The sequence below is a fragment of the Euphorbia lathyris genome, chromosome 8 (assembly GCF_963576675.1).
Source record: "Euphorbia lathyris chromosome 8, ddEupLath1.1, whole genome shotgun sequence".
In the NCBI taxonomy this organism is placed as follows: domain Eukaryota; kingdom Viridiplantae; phylum Streptophyta; class Magnoliopsida; order Malpighiales; family Euphorbiaceae; genus Euphorbia; species Euphorbia lathyris.
This window is the reverse complement of record NC_088917.1, coordinates 23,288,033-23,307,984: the sequence shown is the minus strand read 5'-3', so window position 1 is coordinate 23,307,984 and position 19,952 is coordinate 23,288,033. Positions and strand designations below refer to the sequence as shown.

Here is a 19,952-nt window from a genome sequence, read left to right as displayed (position 1 = left end):
AGGGTATTTTCATCCATTAAAGATATTAAACCGGTTAAATGAATGAACTAGGTTTTAGACACAATTGCATATTGTTTGCTAGATCTTAGGCTTGAAAGTCCTATTTGATCGAGTCCGGCGTCGTAGTTAAATCTGAAAGACGGGTCCCAATGTCCTGCAGCTAACGTTTATTGTCTTGCAGGTTTAATAGGTTTATTTTTAGGGCTAGAATTGATGTATTAGGGCTATTTGTACCCTTTGTGATTTTGATATAATAATTTTATATTTGTAGTATTTATTTATCGCTTTCTAACGCTAAATGATATTTAAATGAAAATAGATTAGAAATATAATGGTATTTTAATAAAGACAAGTCTACGCGTTTATTAATCAGACCCTCAAACTGTTTAAGTCACGAACCTAACTCTGAAGAGGTGGCATGTTGTGAGCCTGCGCGCCATCTAATCTTTTGACATGTTTCCAAACATTAAAATTCGGATGACGAATCTGAAATAATTAATCTAACTTCAAAACATGATAAACGGGTTAGAAAAATAGTCAATTGAATGCATGCACCGGAAGGGACACGCTAAGCGTCGTCCTTAATAACGGTAAGTGACGGTGTCATGTAAAAAAACAAAATCGCAATTGTCGAAATCCCTTCCAAAAAAGTAGGGTAGTCGGGTTCTGCGGCCGATAACATGGCATGGTTATGCCTTTTAATGTTGATGTAAACTGTTGTGCTATCACACAAAAATTGTTGCAATAATTTTCTTTTATTCTCTTAAAGTTGGTTTTGCTATTTTTTACATGTTTCTAATTTAGATTTTTTTTTTTTTTTTTTTGTCTTCTTTCTGGTAAAAGTTAGATAAAATGGATTAGAAGCCAAAACCACATATTTATGACATGTATAGAAATATATTATGCTTTTAGGATGATATTTTATGCAATTTTTTTTCATTTTCATAAATAGTTTAATTTACTTAATAATAATATCGAATCGATAGAGTATAACAAAATTAAAAATTAGACAAATTATTCTTTTTAAATTGTAAGTTAAAATTCAAAGACAGAAAACTAAAGTAAAATATAAAGAAGGAGAAGAAAATGTTCGACACTTATTTTTTTTACCCTCAAATCAAATGTAACAATATTATTAAATTGTTTTTTTTTTTTTAAATAGAACTTCATTAGTGAGCCAAAACTATGCAAAAAGTTTAAAGCAGGAGGAGTAATAAGACTTGGAATAACATCAAAATAATTCTGACAAACATAATGAGAGGTCACTTTAGCGAAAGTGTGAACTAAACTATTTGCTTGTCTTCTAATAAAAGGGATAGTGAACTCGTTATTAAGTGATAAAGGTAAACGACACTGGTTGATAATATCGCCGAACTCCATCAGTCTCCCCCGACCTGATAGCCGTTACCTTATTTTATTTCTAACATAATAAGATATTTTATGGTCTATCATCATACTTTCATTTATTTAAAGTCTCTTATCATATTTTAATGTCACCCTATCCAAATAAAGGATTAGTGGGATATGTTTGTTATCTAATCCCAATTCTATTACATCTCACATATTTATAAATAATGAAAATAAATAAATAAAGATATACATATGATGCTTTAATATCAAAATAAAAATAAAATTCCTCCTAGAAATTTAATTTACCTCTTTTTTTTTAACTTTTCCAGCTTTGATAGATATACCATATGCAACAACTTTGGTTATATTTAGTTAGTTATATTATAACCCAAATATGCAAGCAATAGCAACACATTGATAGAGCAACTGGTTGTTGCTGCATCTGGGCTGTGTCAAGAATAAGATCATTAACATCAAACTAGAACATTAGTAGATTTTCATGAGAACTATGAAATGGTAACTAATTAATTAATTAATCTCCGGTTTTCACTGCCTCACCTGGCGTCTTGATCGGTACGATTTGCGTTTTAGATCAACGACGATGATAGAAATGTTGTCGGAACTGTTTTTGGCATAAGCTATTTCAGTGAGATTATCAGCCACAGCTTGTGCAGGAGAAACCTCGCCGATTGCCATTGTTCTGCGCGACCTTTTTAGTAGCCGGCGAGCCACCTCTCCGACCTCTTCACTTGTCATGACATCCCAAAGACCATCACTTGCCAAAATCAAGCACTCATCCTCATCACTCCTTGCCATGAAACTTATCTCAGGCACTGGAATTATCCATGGCCTCAAGTACCGGTCACCTAAACACGCGAAAGCAGCATCATTGTTCTTAAGTAATGTATATAATTCCTATCCGAACATTCATGTTTTCAATTTATGTTCATCCTTTAGTATCAATGACATGCAGAACATGTCTATAAATCACTCTAAATGTGAGGCAAATAGCATAATTAAGCAAAGAATTGAAGGAGAAAGAAAACCTATAGCGCGGGACATTGCGAGGACTCCAAATACCCGAGCACCATTCCAGTGTATGACTCTCCCTCCACTTCCTTCAATTCTCAAGAGTTCATCTTGTCTATCTGGCTGTTAAAAGAATTGACCCTGTTAGTAAATCAAATTAGACACTGTTGTAGCCTAAACACAACAATAGACGCTTCTTTTGCCTTATGTTAGGTTCAAAGTACTTGTTACAATGAGGGAAGTGTGGTCTTCCCTCAGTGTATTCTGAACTTTAACTCAGGATTAAGACAATCTTCATCTCAAAATCAGCAGGCTCTCAGCGAATACAATATGAACAATACCAGAAAACATGAAATGGAATTGGGGAACATGACCTTCTGGTCGATAGTTAAGGGAATAGTTCGATTCCCGCGACACAGAATGGCTCTGGAGTCACCACAGTTGGATGTGATTATCTGGCAACCAGATAAAACTGCTACAATTGCTGTAGATCCAACCATATCTGGTGCCTCTACCAAGACTTCATTGTCAGCCTTCTGAAAACCACTTGAAAACACACTTTTCCACCTTGTTTGCCATTCAAACCCATCAATTGTTTCTTGAACAAATTCTTCTACTATAACTTCATGCATTCGCCCTTTGCAATAGTTAGCCACCTAATTAATTGATCAGATAAGTATTTACATTCTCAAACAGAAGTTATGCAACATCAGAATGTATTCAATTAGAGAAACCCAGTCAATCGAAATATTGTTTTGGGGGGTATGTGCAATCTGGATTCACAAAGTTACTCTTTCTATTCTCTTTATTCATATAATACATCCAAGACTGAAATTTGGAACTTCTTTTTACTCTTTATGGCATATGTAATCAGAGAACTATAATGTAATTTACACATCAGAGAACTATGAACTGCTCAAATAGATAGGCAATAAAAACAGGAACCAAAAAAAATAAAGAAAATGAAAGAAAACATAACACGGGAAAAAAAAAATAGTGAAAAACAAGAAAAAGGGAATAAAAACGATTTGAAAAAAAGGAAAGTGGAAGAAAAAAAAGAAGGAAACAGTGAAAAACAGAAGAAGAAAAAAATGAAAAGGGTGAATACAAGATAAACGGAGCAAAAATAAAAAAAGAAAAACGATAAAAACTGACAAAATGGAGCCAAAGTGAGAAAAGACTAGAAAAATAAATAAAAAATGGAAAAAAGAAAAATGAGAAAACGAGAAAATTTAAAAAAGGAGGGAAAACGGTAAAAAAAATAAAAAAATTTGGAGGAAATCGGATAAAAAAACAATAAAACGGAATAAAATGAGGAGAAACGATAAAAAAAAAAACTTAAAAAATGGAGAAAAATAAAGAACACATAGAAAAATATGATTAAATTGAAACAATGAAGAAGAAAAACAATAAAAAAGAAAGAAAACAGAAAATAAAAATAATTTAATAAAATAGAAAATGGAAAAAATCTATCCAATTTAATGTATTAGGGAACCAAAACTTTTTATTTAGTTTGGAATGAACAAATTTTGAAGTGAATGATTTGATTTGAGAAAAAGAAATGCATATATAAATAAAGGATAATGTGCAAAAATACCCTTAACGAATAATTTTACCCTAACATTTAAATTGTGTAATTTTACCATTAACATTGGCAGTGAAGAGCAATTTTACCCCTAAGATTTGCAAGTTGGGTCAATTTCAGAAATTATTATAAAACACAAATATTTTGTTCCTAATTCTACATCAATTACATATCAATTTATTTTTTTTTAAAAAAAAAATCATATTGTTTGTGATTTAATAATAGAATTGAGGATTAATATTTATAAATTCGGCAAAATATTTTGAATTTTTTTGTCCAACTCGTACAAGACAGTATATTTCTTAATTTTTTTTTAAAAAAAGTTCACGTCTAATCATATATTTATTATCGGTTACTAATGTATGATAAAAGGACTCACATGTGATGTGTAGATGATAAGATTCACAACCGATAAGACAGCTTGATAATTGTTTCTCAAATTGACAAAGTTAGGGGTAAAATTGCTCTTGGCTGCCAACATTAGCGGTAAAATTGCATCATTTTAGACGTTAGAGAACTATAAACCTAGTTATCCCTATAAATAAATATTAGTTTTACAAAAATCAACTAAAACGATAAATTAATTAGTAAATTAATTATATTTTAATACTAATTATTTTCAACTTGGGCTGTACTGAACTAAGTGATTTTAAAAAAACTTTGAAGAGCCATGCCACATTTTATCATTGTTGCATTGCATCTAGTTCTAGCGTGGATGGAACCCACTTGCTTTACACGTAAATACCTTACCCCAACTACGCAAATCACCGCGACACACACAGCCCCGTCCCGCTAAAGCATATACTTTGATCAAAGTAAATTAGAGGCCTAATACACCACTGGCCCGAAACTTTCATTGTGGGCTCTAAATTTTCAAAAGTTTAAATGGCTCCATATCCTTAGTTTAATTCCATTTAATAATCTATATTTCTGAATAGAATTTGTTAGATGCAGAAAATGGAAGTCAAACTCTTTTACATCTCAAGTATTCGCCACGTGTCAAATAAATAATTATTTAGAAACTTTTGAAAGTTTAGAAGGCAATTGAAGTTTTAAAGTTTATTAATATAAATAGATAAAAAAAAATATAGATTATTGAGTACAATTAGATAAGAATAATAATTTTTAAATGTAATTGAATAAAAATAGGGAGCATTTGGAAGTTTTGAAAGCTCATATGGTTAGTAGAAGTATTGAGCCAAGTGCAGGTATTAAGCCTAAATAAAAGAATAATACAGCCCCTTAAATTTTTTCAAATTTATCATCTTTCAATTTGATAGTTTAAACATTGTTTATTTATAAATATGTTTTGAACTGCTAGCTCTAAAAAGATAGCTAGTTATATAAGGATGTATAGGTCCAGGGTTCGATCCTCGTCTTTAGGAATGGAAAAAAATTTCATGACCAGCAGTCCCACCCATAAAGGTGCAAACCATCTGTGAAAGTGAATAGTCACTACTGTCGGCGGTGGATACACTTACAAACCAAAAAAAAAATTAAGGATGTATAACTCATTTGGTACACATTTGAAGAGATGCAAGATTGTGGGTTCTAACCATCCTTTTAAAAAAAAACCATAAAAAAAAATTAACTAGTTATAAGTAAATCTTATTCCATCTATCTAAAATCCTATCTTTTTAATAGGGCTAAAATTCAATTTAGGACTTGAAATTAAGCTTTAATCTTGTAAAATTCTTTGGAACATGATAGAATATATAAATTCATGAGTAGTCCAACTAATTACCTATAAATTCAGAACAACATTGAATTGCATTTTTATTTTTTTGGGTACATATGATGTGATGTAGCATTTGATTCTTAAAAAAATTGGTGATACGAAATTTTTTAACTATAAATTTAATCAAATAAATAATTCTGGTATATTTTAATTAAAACAAATCATGAATCCTTAATTGTACTACATTTAATGTAGATTTTAATTGGAGCTATCTTTGGTCCTTAATTGCACTAAATTTGAATTTTAAGATCCATTCATACACTAACGGGACGTTTGTTAGAAGGGATATAGAAGGTGGGATAGGGATTAAAAAACACGAGATAAGTTATCCCGTGTTTGTTTGAGAGATAGAAGAGTGAGACAGATGAGGGATAAGCCTCTTATCCCTCAAATCCTATATCCAAGAAGGGATGGTATAAAGAGGTGGGATAAGCTCCTGCGATTTTAATAGGATGGACAAGTCAATCTTATCCCTCAAATTAATGTTATGCAGTTTAAATAAGGTTAAAATAGTAAAATGTATTAGGCCATCCCTATCCCTATCTCACATACCAAACATTGAATAATAATTCTCGACTATCATATTTTTATCCTTATCTCAGTCATTTATTCTTATCCCTATCACAACCTTTATATTTATTCCTATTCCAATAGAATATCAAACGTCCCGTAGATGCATAGCCTTTTTAGGTTTTTAGCATTGCAAATTAGGGTTAGAACGTTTTATCATAAACAAATTGTTTTTTTGAAAGCATAATCATATTAGATACATAAAAAAGTTATTTTTAAATTATTGGAAAGGAAATACATTTGTAAAAGAAAGAAAAATGCATATTTAATTCCGCTTTAAAGGTGTTTGACATCTCTCAAAATGATTAATTGAATATATTACTATAAAGAAAATAAAATTACCAAAATTTAACACGTAAGGCCGATGATGCGTCTGTGATTACGATTGTAGAGTATACTGGTGACGCTAGCAATAATATTTGCCTTGACAGCTTATTAGGATTAGGTGTTGCTGTGTCATCGAGGACACGTGCATGTACAAACAAGAGAACCCCCATAAATGCTAGTGATGTGAACCATTGAACAGAAGACGCGTGTTTTCCATTTAATTGCTTTTCTTTTCTTTTTTTTTTAATCATTTAATTGCTTTTCTACTCTCATATATAAACCGCAATTTTCTTTAGCTTTTTCGAAACTTTTGCTTTTCTATTATTTCTACACATTTTAAATAGTATTTTCGTTTCTTTTTTTTCTTTTGCTTTTCTAATATTTCTACACATTTTAAATAGAAATTGATATTAATTTTTTTAAACTCAATTTTCTCTCATTTAATTTATTTAGAAAAAAGATTAAATAAAAATAATAATCAAAAGTAAAAAATATTATCTGCTCCCAAGACTTGAAGTAGTCTCAACTTTCTGCAAAAATTACAAAATAAAATAAAAATACCAAGATAATAAAAATAATTGGACAAAAATGACTCCCAATTATTGTACCAAAATAAAAATTGTATTTCGAAGTGTCAAATAATAAAACTCTCAATTTTTCCTTTTTATTAATCACAAAATGAGATTAAAATTAATAATAATATTTCAATTTCGTTACCTAAGTAATGTTCTTAAAAAAAAATGAAAACTAAATAATTCATTAGGCTCGAGCATGTAAAATAAATATTCTTTTAGCATAACCTATTTCTACATTTAGAGTCAAATGATAGAAAATACATTTTTATTCCATAAAAGACAAATTAATTTTCTGTGAATTATTTCAGTTTTTTCATCTGTACTTTTCAGGTTTTTGTTTATCGGAGAGAAGCAACAAAAGCAATGCACAGAAGGTTGAAGTTTAGAATACCTGGGAACCACCGTGGCCGTCGTAGACGCCGAAGAAGTGAACAGGTGAGATCTCGCCGGAACTTCTAGAACCAGGAGCTGTACATCCACCCACGTGATCGCACGTGCTCGAAATAAATCCTGGTATAACCGCAACTGCATCCTCCATCTCCCGCCGTCTTCCAATCACCGACGTAAATCCCCAACTCACTCCTCTATTATTCCTCCCTACACACTTTTGCCTCACAATCAGAGGAGCCGCCGCAGCGAGCTCCTTTTCCCTCGATCTCGGCACTACCTCCGTCGCAATCTCACCGGAACTGCCGCTTGTGATAGAGATGTCCCAGGAGCTACTGCGGCTGTGAGAATCTTCGGTGCTAAGCAGCGAGACTAAGTCAGAGGTCGTTGATTCTAGCTCATCGTCAGGAAGTGAATCGATTGTGTCGAGTTGCTCCTCCTCTAAAGATTCCATACAGTTACAATGGAAAGAAGGGAAAAAGAGGGGAGAAAAAAGGAGCAGGAGGGAAAAAGGAGACAAAAGAAGGGGGAGAAAGAAGTGACAGATAGAAGATTGACACGTGCGATGAGATAATGAGCCTATTGCACACGCTTCCTACATAAGGTGCAAATTGGTAAATAAAATCGCGAGAAAAATATATTGGCCTGTTTGGTAAAGAACGTTTTGGAATAAAAATAACGGTTTTGACCAACTTTAGAGGTTTGACCACTGAAACCGCTGATTGGAGTGTTTGGTGGAGAGAGTTTTGGGATGAAAACGTTAATTTAGAAAAAGCTCTTAGCGTTTTGCAATATTAAAATTAATGGACTTCTTTAACCCTAATAGATAGACTCCCTCTTCTCCTGCGCCAAAATTAATGCCCTTATTCGTCTTTTTGCACAAACCGCTATTATCAATCAGCTAATTTTTACCAAACAGATCTACACAAACAGCTAGTCAAATCAACTAATGTAATCAGCTAACAGCTAACAGTTAATTCCCAAACAGAGCCATTATTAGTAGTTAAAAGCAATTTTATTTTTAATAATGGAGTACAATTGTGAGTTGTAAATAACGAGTATGAATTTTGCTATTTTTAATATTATAGTTATTGAACTTCAATTCTTAACTAGGACGATTCCCTCGCGTTGCTTCGGATATTTGAAAGAGATAATCTACATTTAGAATAAGAAGAATAAAAAAATATAATAACATAACATAATTTAAAGAATTATTTGATGACTAAATATAATAGTTGTGGAAGTTATCATCAAACCTAATATATAGTTCCATTTGAAGACATTTTTAAGAGTATTATGCACAATATGAGATGATGCTTTGAAAACCTTTTTAGGTTACAAACATAATTCTTATTTCGTAATATGGCGAGAGAGTAGGTAAACTTCAAATTTGAATAACAAATAGAGATAAATTAATCTTACACCATAGTTGGCCAAGTTAAATTGGCAAGCGATCAATCATTTTCATCTCATCTTTAACTCATTGTACACTTATTTTAATCCAATTGATTCAATCAAAACAAATTTGACAAAGACAAATCAATATCATCTATGCTTAAATCCCTTGTTGGATCGTTATGTTTATTCATCCTCAACCTTGAATGAAAAAAAATTTATAAGGTCTGTATTTATTTGAATACCTTAAAAGGTTTAAATTTATTATAAGAAATAATTTTATACATTTTCTGGATGTGGTCAATTATTTATCTACGTTTGTTAAAGAAAAAAATGGCTAAATTGGAAAAATAAAATAAAAAAAAAATAGCAGAGAAAAAAAAAGACTCACGTGATTGATCATCCTTCAGCAAGGTAAACTTACGTGGTATTTGTCGTTATGCAATATTAAATGGTAATTTTTTTTAAAAGGTTATGCGAAATACATTACATTAAACAAAAGAAAATTACATTAAATAATTCTTTTAAAAAAATATTAATAATTAATTAATATGTGCCTCTCATTAATATTTGGGCGTCCCACCCACCGCAGCGGTCTCCATTCATTTCTATTGGGTAAATTACACCCATGGCCACTGAACTTTACCATTTTAGTATTGTGGCCACTGAACTTCAATTCTTAACAGTATGACCACTGGACTTTATATTTTTTTTAACACCGGTGGCCACTCAACACCTCAAAACAACTATTGACGGTCTCAAAATAAAAAATTCGAAGAGTTAATGATATTCTGAGGAACTTTAATTCTTGAAAATTTTCATTTTGAGATCATTTAGGTGTTGTTTGGTTAGAAGAGATAAAGTAAATTTTTAGAGAGAGAAAGCTCAAAAAATGTGATTTTGAAAAATAAAAAATGTGGTTTCATGGTAAATGTCGTTCTGAACAACTTTAATTCTTGAATATTTTCATTTTGAGGAGTTAGTTAAAATTGAGTGGCCACCGATGTTAAAAAGTCTAAAATTCAGTGGTCATACCATTAAGATTTGAAATTCAATGGCCATAATGTTAAAATGGAAAGTTCAGTGGCCATAGACATAATTTATCCTATTTCTATTAAATTTCTTCCTTCCAAAGAAACTGTGTCGTTTTGGAGTGGTAAATTTGTCAAAATTATAAGGATAAAATTGGTATCTAAAAATTCTAAATTGATTGCATTTTACTGTTCATATCCCACTTCTCTTTTAATTCTATAGAATAATATTGGAGTATAAATGATTGGTGAAGTCATTCGGCATGACCAATGTACCTAGTATCTCTATGTGGCTAATGAACTAAGTACTTCGGTCCATGATTGAGAAATTCAGTGTGGTTTATTTCGACGACATACTCATTTATAGTAAAACCTTGGAAGATCATGTTGGGAATTTGAAAGTGGTATTAGATTTATTGAGAGAGAATCTGATGTATGCTAATGCCAAAAAGTGTGATTTCATTATGCAGAGCCTAGTGTTCCTTAGGTATGTGGTAAGCAGAGACGATATACATGTTGATGAAGGGAAAATAAGGGTTGTTCGGGAATGGCCAACTCCTAGAAATGTGGGTGACATCTGAAGCTTTCATGGCTTACCACCTTTTATAAGCAATTCATTTGAAACTTCAGTGCCATTGTGGCACCTCTTACCGATTGTTTAAAGAAGGGGAAAGACTTCCAGTATGGAGATGAGCAAGAGGGAAGCTTTGTATTAATCGAAGAAAAGCTAAACACGACTCTGGTGTTAGCTTTTCCAGATTTTGAGAAGTTGTTTAAAGTGGAATGTGATACAACTGGAGTAGGAGTTGGAGGTGTGTTGATGCAAGAGAAGAGACCCATTGTATATTTCAACGAGAAATTATGTGAGCTAAGGCAAAAATGGGCTACATATGACAAAGATTTCTATATGGTGGTCCGAGCTTTGAAAACGTGAAAACATTACCTCATAGGTAAAGCATTCATACTTTACACCGACCACCAAGCTCTCAAATATTTGGGGAGTAAAAAATAGCTCTCGAGTTCTATACATGCTAGTTGGTCCGCTTTCGTGGACAAGTTTCCTTATAAGCTTCTCTATAAGGCAGGGCAAAAAAACAAGGTGGCAGATGTTTTAAGTCGTCGGGTAACACTTCTCAAAACAGTGGCCCTAAAGCTAGAATGCTTTGAACAGATCAAAGGGAATTATAGAGAATCTAGATTTTGGGGTTATTTGGGAGAAGTGCAAAGATCAGTTCGGAAATGGTGAGTATCAGCTACATGACGGGTATCTCATGAAAGGAACACAGTTATGTCTACCATGTATGTCCACTCGAGAGCGGGTGATTCGGGATCTACACGGAAGAACCTTGGGGGGACATTTTGGAAGGGATAAAACTTTTGAAGCAGTGAGTTCCCGCTACTATTGGCCGAAGATAAGGAGGAATGTAGCTTATATTGTGGAACGATGCAGAACGTGCCAAACCTCTAAGGGGCGTGCTACCAATGCAGGTTTGCTTATGCTTTTCCCGGTGCCGAACTTTATATGGGAGGACCTCTCCATGGATTTTGTGTTAGGGCTACTAATGACTCAATGATGTATGGATTCTATCTTTGTAGTAGTGGATCGGTTCTCCAAAATGGCTCATTTCATCCCTTGTCATAAGACAAATGATGTGGCTACAATCGCCAAGTTGTTCTTTTGAGAAGTAGTGAGACTATATGGGGTTCGTAAAAGCAGCGTGTCAGATAGGGATACGAAGTTCATTAACCACTTTTGGCGCACTCTCTAGGCTATCTTCGGCACTATTTTGAAGTTTAGCACTACCGCACATTCGCAAACAGATGGGCAAACTGAAGTGGTTAACCGAACATTGGGTAATGTGTTGAGAAGCAAATGTCGTGACAAGCCAAAGATATGGGATTACGTGTTGGCTCAAGTTGAGTTTGCCTATAATGCAGTCGTAAGTTCAAATATGGGGAAGACGCCATTTGAAGTAGTGTACACTAAGACCTCGAACCACGTGCTAGATATTGGAGACACCTCTAAGAGAGAGAAAAAGAGTATAACAACCGAAGCTAACGACTACCAACAAATGCACAAAGAGGTGAAGCGTAACATTAAGGAGCGGAATCTCAAACTAAAGGCTAAGGTGCACGAACACCGAAGGAATCTCCAATTCGAAGTTGGGATGAGGTAATGGTGAATCTCAGCAATGAGAGGCTTGCCAATGCCCTAAGTATTAAGCTTAGACCAAGGAAGTATGGACCATATAAGGTCACCAAGAAGGTGAATGCTAATGCTTATCACATAGCCCTCCCCAATTAGCTCGGTAAAATGTCAACGTCTTTTAACGTGTGGGATTTAAGCCCTTGGAAACCGGATGGTCCTCTTGTAACTACCAAGGCTTTGTGGGGGTACAATTCTTTGAAAGGATGGGAGAATGATGAGTACATCTCTTCGGCAAGTCCAGACTCAGGTAGGGAAGTTGTAACGCAGTAGACCTAGCTTCAGCTACTTTTTGGTGTTTTTGTTTCGGCCTTCCTTGAGGTATCTATCGGTTTCAGTCTGTTATACGTCGGTCTCATATTGTCTTTGGCGTACCATATTTGTTACTTGCTCACCGAGCAGACAGAAATACGTGCACACCAAGGAGACGGAGATTGCTTGCTCATTAAGGAGACAAGTCTAACAGTAGCCTGCTCTCTGCAATTCACTATTTTACCATTAGCTCTTATTTACTATTTTTTCCGCTTGTTTCCCTTCATTCCAATAGTACTATTGTTTGTTGTTTAAGAATGAAAATCCTAATAAGGGCTTGTAAGTCTTTGTCTCTTTTCTAATGGGTATCTAAATCCCCCAGGCTGTAAGAGGAAAGATAATTTTTTATCAATCAAATTAAAATAACCTCAATTGAAGCTTGTTCTTATTTTCTTGGGATTCACTCATTCAAACTTAGCTTAAAAAGAAATTCTTTGTAGGTTTAAGATCAAAACCCTCTGCTTCGATTAAATCCGTATCTATTATAAGAATCAATAAGAATAGATATTTTCTTCGTCTTCTTTTCTTTCTAAAATGCTTTTAAATTATATAATAAACAATTGAGGTTATCAGGATTTGAATCCTCAATCATTTGGTTTAAGAGACTCTCGTGCTATATAAAAAAACCACTCAATCCGAAACTTATCCACAGTACAATATTTTATAGAATACTCTCTAATCTTCTATTTCCAACAATAGTGATGATCATATGTAGAGGTGTCAAAATGGCTAAAAAGATTGACCCAACCTATTTAATAAATGGGTTGATCCAACCCAACCCATTTAATAAATGGGTTGTAATAACCTATTTGTATAGAGGTCAAAATGACCCAATCCATTTATTAAATGGGTTACATGGGTTGACCCATTTAACTAAATCTAATTAAAAATTTGTTCATTTGAATTTCAATTAACATACACGTAAAAAACTATTAGTCCAAATAATGTAATGTTCTATAAAATCAAACAACAATGTAGTAATCATCCAAATCATCAAGAATTTTTGAAATTCCAGAATTTTCAAAATTTCAGAATTTTTGAAATTCCAGAATTTTTAAAATTTCAGAATTTTCAAAATTCCAGAATTTACGGAATTTCTGAATTTTTGAAATTTCAGAATTTTCAAAATTTTTGAATTTTTGAAATTCCAAAATTTTTGAAATTCTAGAATTCTTCAGATTCTGGAATTCTAGAATTTTTCAAAATTCTAAAATTTCTGAAATTTCAGAATATCTGGAATTTCTGAATTTTTGAAATTCCAGAATTTCCAGATTTTAGAATTTTAGAATTTCTGAAATTCCAGAATTTTCATATTCTGGAATTTCAGAATTTTGGAAATTCTAGAATTTTAGAATTTCTGAAATTCCAGAATTTTTAAAATTCTAGAATTTTTGAATTCTAGAATTTCAGAATTTTCATATTTTGGAATTTCAGAATTTTCATATTCTGGAATTTCAGAATTTTCATATTCTGGAATTTTAGAATTTTTGAAATTCTAGATTTTCCAAATTTTGGAATTCTTCAGATTCTGGAATTTCAGAATTCTTCAGATTCTGGAATTCTAGAATTCTTCAGATTCTGAAATTCTAGAATTTTTCAGATTCTGAAATTCTAGAATTCTTCAGATTCTGGAATTCTAGAATTTTTGAAATTCCAGAATTTTTGAAATTTTAGAAATCTGAAATTCCAGAAAATTCTAGAATTTTGGAATTTTAAATTCTAGAAACTTATGGAATTTTAGAATTTTTGATCTATGAAAACATGAAACCATGTGTTTTTTTAAATTAACCCTTAATTTTATAAGTTTTCTTTTGAGAATATATAATTTAATATTGCATGGAATTAGAGAATATTATTTTTTGTTTTAGACGTTTTGTATGAGAAATAAAAAAAATATATTTATTAATTATTAAATAAATGAATGTTTTGACGAAATTATTTATTGGATTGTCGTTACAGCCTCACATCCTCACATTTTATAAATAAATATATATATTATTTCAAAGGAAACTATATATAATTGAAAAATCTACTAATATTAAAGAATAAGTATGAAAAGAATAATATGAAGAGAATATTTCTCATTTAGTGGATGAATAATTCAAATTTCATTCAATCATTCAAATTTACTAATATTAAAGAATAAGTATTTGTGGTTGTTTTAAGATGAATGAGAAACTAATGAGTTATTGGGTTGACCCTTCCAAAAACCTATTCAACCCTTTTATTATATAGGTTAAATGGCTCAACCTCTTTATGACCCAATTCATAAAAAGGTCAACCCTAACCTATTTAAATGATGGGTTAAATGGGTTATGACTCATTTTGACAGCTCTAATCATATGCTGACTGTTCATTGGAATTGAAATTTCGTTTTGAGCATCGAAAATTCGAGATATATATATATAAATAATGGAAAAACAACAAAAACTCCATTCTAAATACATCATCAAACGTCTAATCCTGCTTCAAATACTTCTTCTTTATGTTCATCTCCAACTTCCAACACTTTCAACAATTTCTTTATTATTATTATGTATCTTTAAAATTAAATATTATGTGGTCACAAATTCATTAGATTATAATGAATTTATTACTAAGTTTTGGCCTGCGAAAATGGGAATGAAATCACAGGATTACAATGATATGCACTTGCCTCCTCTAAACTCATCTTGAAGCAACTACTGCCTTTCATTTTCTTATAATATAAAGTCTTAATACACGAATTGATTTCTTACATGAAGTTATTAAATGTCCGGTTAGACTATTAAATTTGTTTAATCTAGGCTCTAATTATACGAGGAAGAGTAGAGCACTAATGTTAGAAAAATTAAATCTTGGATGCCTACAAATAAAAGCCCGTTGGTTCCAATCTAAGTCCGATCCAATCCAATCCATAAACATATTTACGTACATGTGAAATAAAAATAACAAGATTCATGGATGTTTATAGTGCTCTATTAATAATGATTATGATAAGAGCATTTTCGGCACGGATACGAAGGATGGAGTAAGTTCTGCCGCAACCGACGACAAGGGAGGAGTTACTGAAAATGGAGCCCACGCGCCGTGTGATTGTCACACGTGGTGTGAGTTGTGCCCAAAAGCTCATTCCCCCCTTGTGATCTAGCAGACGACATGTGGCCTAGAAGGCATTGCCACACGTCATGTGGCATGCCTAAAAAGGCACTTCGACCATTCTTGTTTTAACTGGCATTTTTAATATTACTATTTTGCCACTCTGATTTTTACTATTTTGTCATGTGGATTTAATTACCAATATACCATTTAACCTTTTATTTTCTTTTTTACCCCTGTCTTTAATTAAATAATTGTAACCTTAGTTGAGATATTTATATTTTTTAGGCCTAAACCATACACAGCTCCCTGAACTTGTCAATTTTGATCATTTTGCCTCCTGAACTTACAGGATAACCTATTTTCCCCATCAACTATTTAAAAGTGGTATTAGCAACCCTCTATTTTCATTATAACGGAAACAAAATGAAATTCCAATATTAGTACAAGTGTTCATGGATGTATTAGAACCAACCTGCATATATATAAGCTCATTTGCAACTTGTTTTAGTAGTGCATAACCATATATGCAATTTTCATAAAAGAACTTGTGTACTGTCTATACTAACCTCAATTGCAGCTTATTTTAGTAGTGCACAACCCTTCTTTATTATGACCTTGGTGTTTGCAATGAGAAATTTCATAATTGTTTCCGTTATAATGTAAACAAGGGGTTGCTAATACCACTTTTAAATAGTTGACGGGGCAAATGGGTTGTTCCGTAAATTCAGATGACAAAATGATTAAAAGTGACAAGTTTAGAGGAGTGTATATGGTTTAGACCTATTTTTTACTTTTTTTTTTTTTTTTTTTTAGTGAGATATACAAACCTCTCTTATAAAAGAGAATGCAACTTTTATGAATTATTTCTTCAAACTTTGGATTTACTCTTTCAAATTAAATTTGAAAAGAAGAATTTTTTTTTGTATATATTTGATTTCTATATATGAGATTAAAAATTGATCAAATTTTCACACTACAAAAAAATCGCTTCAACTTGCCACATTAATGTTATTTATTATGTTAGTGAAAAAATTAATTTTAACTTTTCCATATATAAGAGTTTTTTTGAGAGAGAATATATATAAGTTATTATTTTAGGGAAGATTTGTAAAGAGGGGACATGTGTTGGAATAGAAATGTTGTTGTTGCAATCTGATTGCAAGAATAGCATTTTGTTGTCATAAAATGATTCGATTACAACGTTTATAATTTAATTACATGTTAGGTATCAATCTGTTCCGAATTTTTCTGGTAACAGTTATTTTCAATTCATAATTAATAATTGATCATTATCCATTAATTCATTCCTTCATTAGCTATAAATAATTCCCATTTCTTTGGGTTACCTCACTGCTTAAATAAATACTCTATTTTTCTTTTCTTCCTTGACTTATAATATATGCTCTTAGCTTTAGCTTTTTTTTTCTTTTTATTCCCTACATATAAATATTGCTCAAAATTTCCAAACATCAATTCATAATTTTTGGACCTTAGGAGAACATTTTTTTTTTTTGTGTTATATCATTCTACATACTTATAAGTTTTACATATATATTGTTTTATTATATGAGAATATAATTATTATTATTGTCAACCATACACTTATACACACCAAAAAAAAAAAAATTGAACCTTGTTAATTTTTCATGTATGAACTAAAGAAAAGAGAAAATATTTTATTGTATTTGATTTTTGTTTTTATTATTATTATAAATCAGTAGTGTTCACATGACCGATCTTGATTATAATCAACCATCTTTAGATTTGAATAATCTTGAGGTTTAGATTTAAGAAATTTAAATTGAACAGTGATTGATTTTAGTCAATCATAATCCATATAAATACTACTGATGTATTTTTTTTTTTTGAATGAAAAGAATCTTGTATTAAAGAATCGTGAATTGTTTACATCAGACAGAGCCACTGATCTCATGAAGTGAGGGGCTGAGTCCCAGAAAGACGGATTAGGCCTTAAAAAAAAACTGCCTTAGCAAGGGTATCGGCTACAGTATTAGCTTGTCTACCAATGTGTGAGAAGGTAATTCCGGGACAGTTCTGTGCTACCTGTCTGCATCCTTCAATAATAGCTTCCATTTCTGAGCTGTCCGAGCCCGAGCCATGACCATTTCTGAGCTGTCCGAGCCCGAGCCATGATAGAGGTCGACCACACCTTTGGCGTCCGATTCGAGTAATACGTTTTGACTATTTGCGTGGTTGATCCATTCAAGAACCTCCCGCAGGCAAACAGCCTCGGCCATGAGTGCATTCCATGCTCCCCGCACAACCTTTGTCCAACATACCTGAATTCTGCCCAAACCAATACTACGGATGTATGAATATAATAAAAAGCGTATGTTTTAATATTTTATATGGCATGGCAGCAGCATATCTTGAAAATATATTTGTTAAAAATTTAAATTTATAATTTAAATTTATATGAATCATTTAAAGGTTTTCGACATTATTAAAAAATAGGAAAAAAAGTACGAAAAAAATGCTTGTGATTATGTAGTTTAAAAGTTTACAAATTGATAACACGGGAAAAAATCCTTGATCAGAGCACGTCCCTGTGAGGCGCCGTTGGGATCGGCCGGGGACACTCCGATGCCAAAGTCAGTAAGGAAGATCAAGAGAGCAAACTGAATTGACAAAGAATAAGTGAATGTGTGTACCTTGATAGCCTAGGGATGTAGGCTATATATAGTTGGGGAATTCGTAACCTCTAGGTAACTAGAAAGTCTCCATTAATGCTCATTTAATGACGGTTACAAGTTACTCTTAACCTGGTGGTTTAAGACTATTAATGATTCATTTAATGATCTTTATGGCCGAGTTGGCGGTTAGCCGTTACTGTGATGAATCAGGTGAAAGAGGAGATTCGCCTCATAGGTTCGCCAGCGGATCTCACTGAGCTGAACCGTGGAGATCCGCCATCTGGTTCTTCTTGCGGCGTTCTCAAGGTGAATATCCCTTTTGGTCCTTGGGATAATATTCTTTGATCCGTCAAGGCATATGTACGCTCTCCTTGAGAGATATGGCGGGTCTCTGCTACTTGCTCTCATTGGGCGTATCTCGCCATGGTCCACGTGACGTGGCATAGTGCTAGAAACTCCTTCTTTTTCCTCATTATTTGCATATTCTCCCCTGCATTAATTATCATTAATGCCACATTAATCATGTATAAATATCTCTTTTAGAAGGAATAATGGTTTGCCATTATTTCTATTAATTTTCCCTTATTCTTTATTCAAGAATAATTTGGTTTGTTATCACAAATAAATGTATGTGATATGTTTTATTTATAAAACAAAGTATTGCAATTACAAAGTTAAATTCTGATTACAACCAAAGACATTTTTATCCTTAAAAAAATTATTCTTACATATTAGCAAAACATAACCCCCGAAAAAAAACACTTCTTAAATCAAAACAAGAAATATTATGATGGAATTTTACGTTTTTTACTAATCTGACAGTTTATGAAGTAAAATGATATTTAAGTTCATTTTACACAGTTGAAATTTGATTTTGGGATCCGTGTTTTGTCAATAAATAAATGTAATTGAAAAAAATTAAAAAATGCTCTTATTGTCATCAATTACTTAAAAGTTTAATTCTAAATGCTTTGTTTTGTAAAAAAACATACCACATACCTCTATTTGCAAACTTTTAAACCACGGACCTCTATTTACAAATAAGACAAACCACGAGCATTTTTTTGTACTTTGCCCTAAAAAATATAGGGATGTTGCACCAATTACATATTTATTGGCTTAAAAAAATTGTCATTTATAAATTTAGAGCAAATTTAAATATATAATATATTTAAACTCGATTAAATATTATGATTTTTTTTTATATCCAACACGTGCACAACATAATATATTTATTTTTTATTTTGTCTCGTGCATACACGTATTTTTAGTCTATTATTGTTGACTGATATAACATGATGGACATGGGCAATGAACATAAAATGATTCATAGATGAGAAGAGAGTTTCGTTCATAATGTATGAAATGGACTCAACTTGTCAACATTAGGACCTTAACCCTCAATAGCACCATTTATAACGTTAGGAGTGAGATTTCTCTTCATTACTAATATTATTGCACCTTATTCCCGTAAAGAATCATCAAAATTATAAAGAGAACATGTACTTAGAAGTAGACCCGTCCACGGGTTCGGGTACCAACCTGGCCCGCCCAGACCCGTGTTCCTTAGGCCGGGCTTGGACAGTATAAACTAAGCTTAGGCCCAGGCCCACTAAAGCCTGCATATTTTTTGGACGGGCTTGGGATTGATTAAAATAGCACGGGTCGGCCCGTCTATTAATATTAACTAATTAATTTATACATTTATGTAT

General features: G+C 32.2%; 1 protein-coding gene across 1 annotated transcript; it reads right to left on the bottom strand.

The window, feature by feature from the left end:
* Positions 1 to 1,297: 1,297 nt before the first annotated feature.
* On the bottom strand, positions 1,298 to 8,092 carry LOC136203067 (protein phosphatase 2C 56-like). The gene is made up of 4 exons (XM_065994115.1): positions 7,566 to 8,092; positions 2,754 to 3,035; positions 2,397 to 2,502; positions 1,298 to 2,216 (listed from the first exon to the last, which is right to left on the bottom strand). The coding sequence occupies exons 1-4, from the start codon at positions 8,013 to 8,015 to the stop codon at positions 1,897 to 1,899; spliced, it is 1,158 nt and encodes a 385-aa protein (XP_065850187.1). The 5' UTR covers positions 8,016 to 8,092; the 3' UTR covers positions 1,298 to 1,896.
* Positions 8,093 to 19,952: the final 11,860 nt, after the last annotated feature.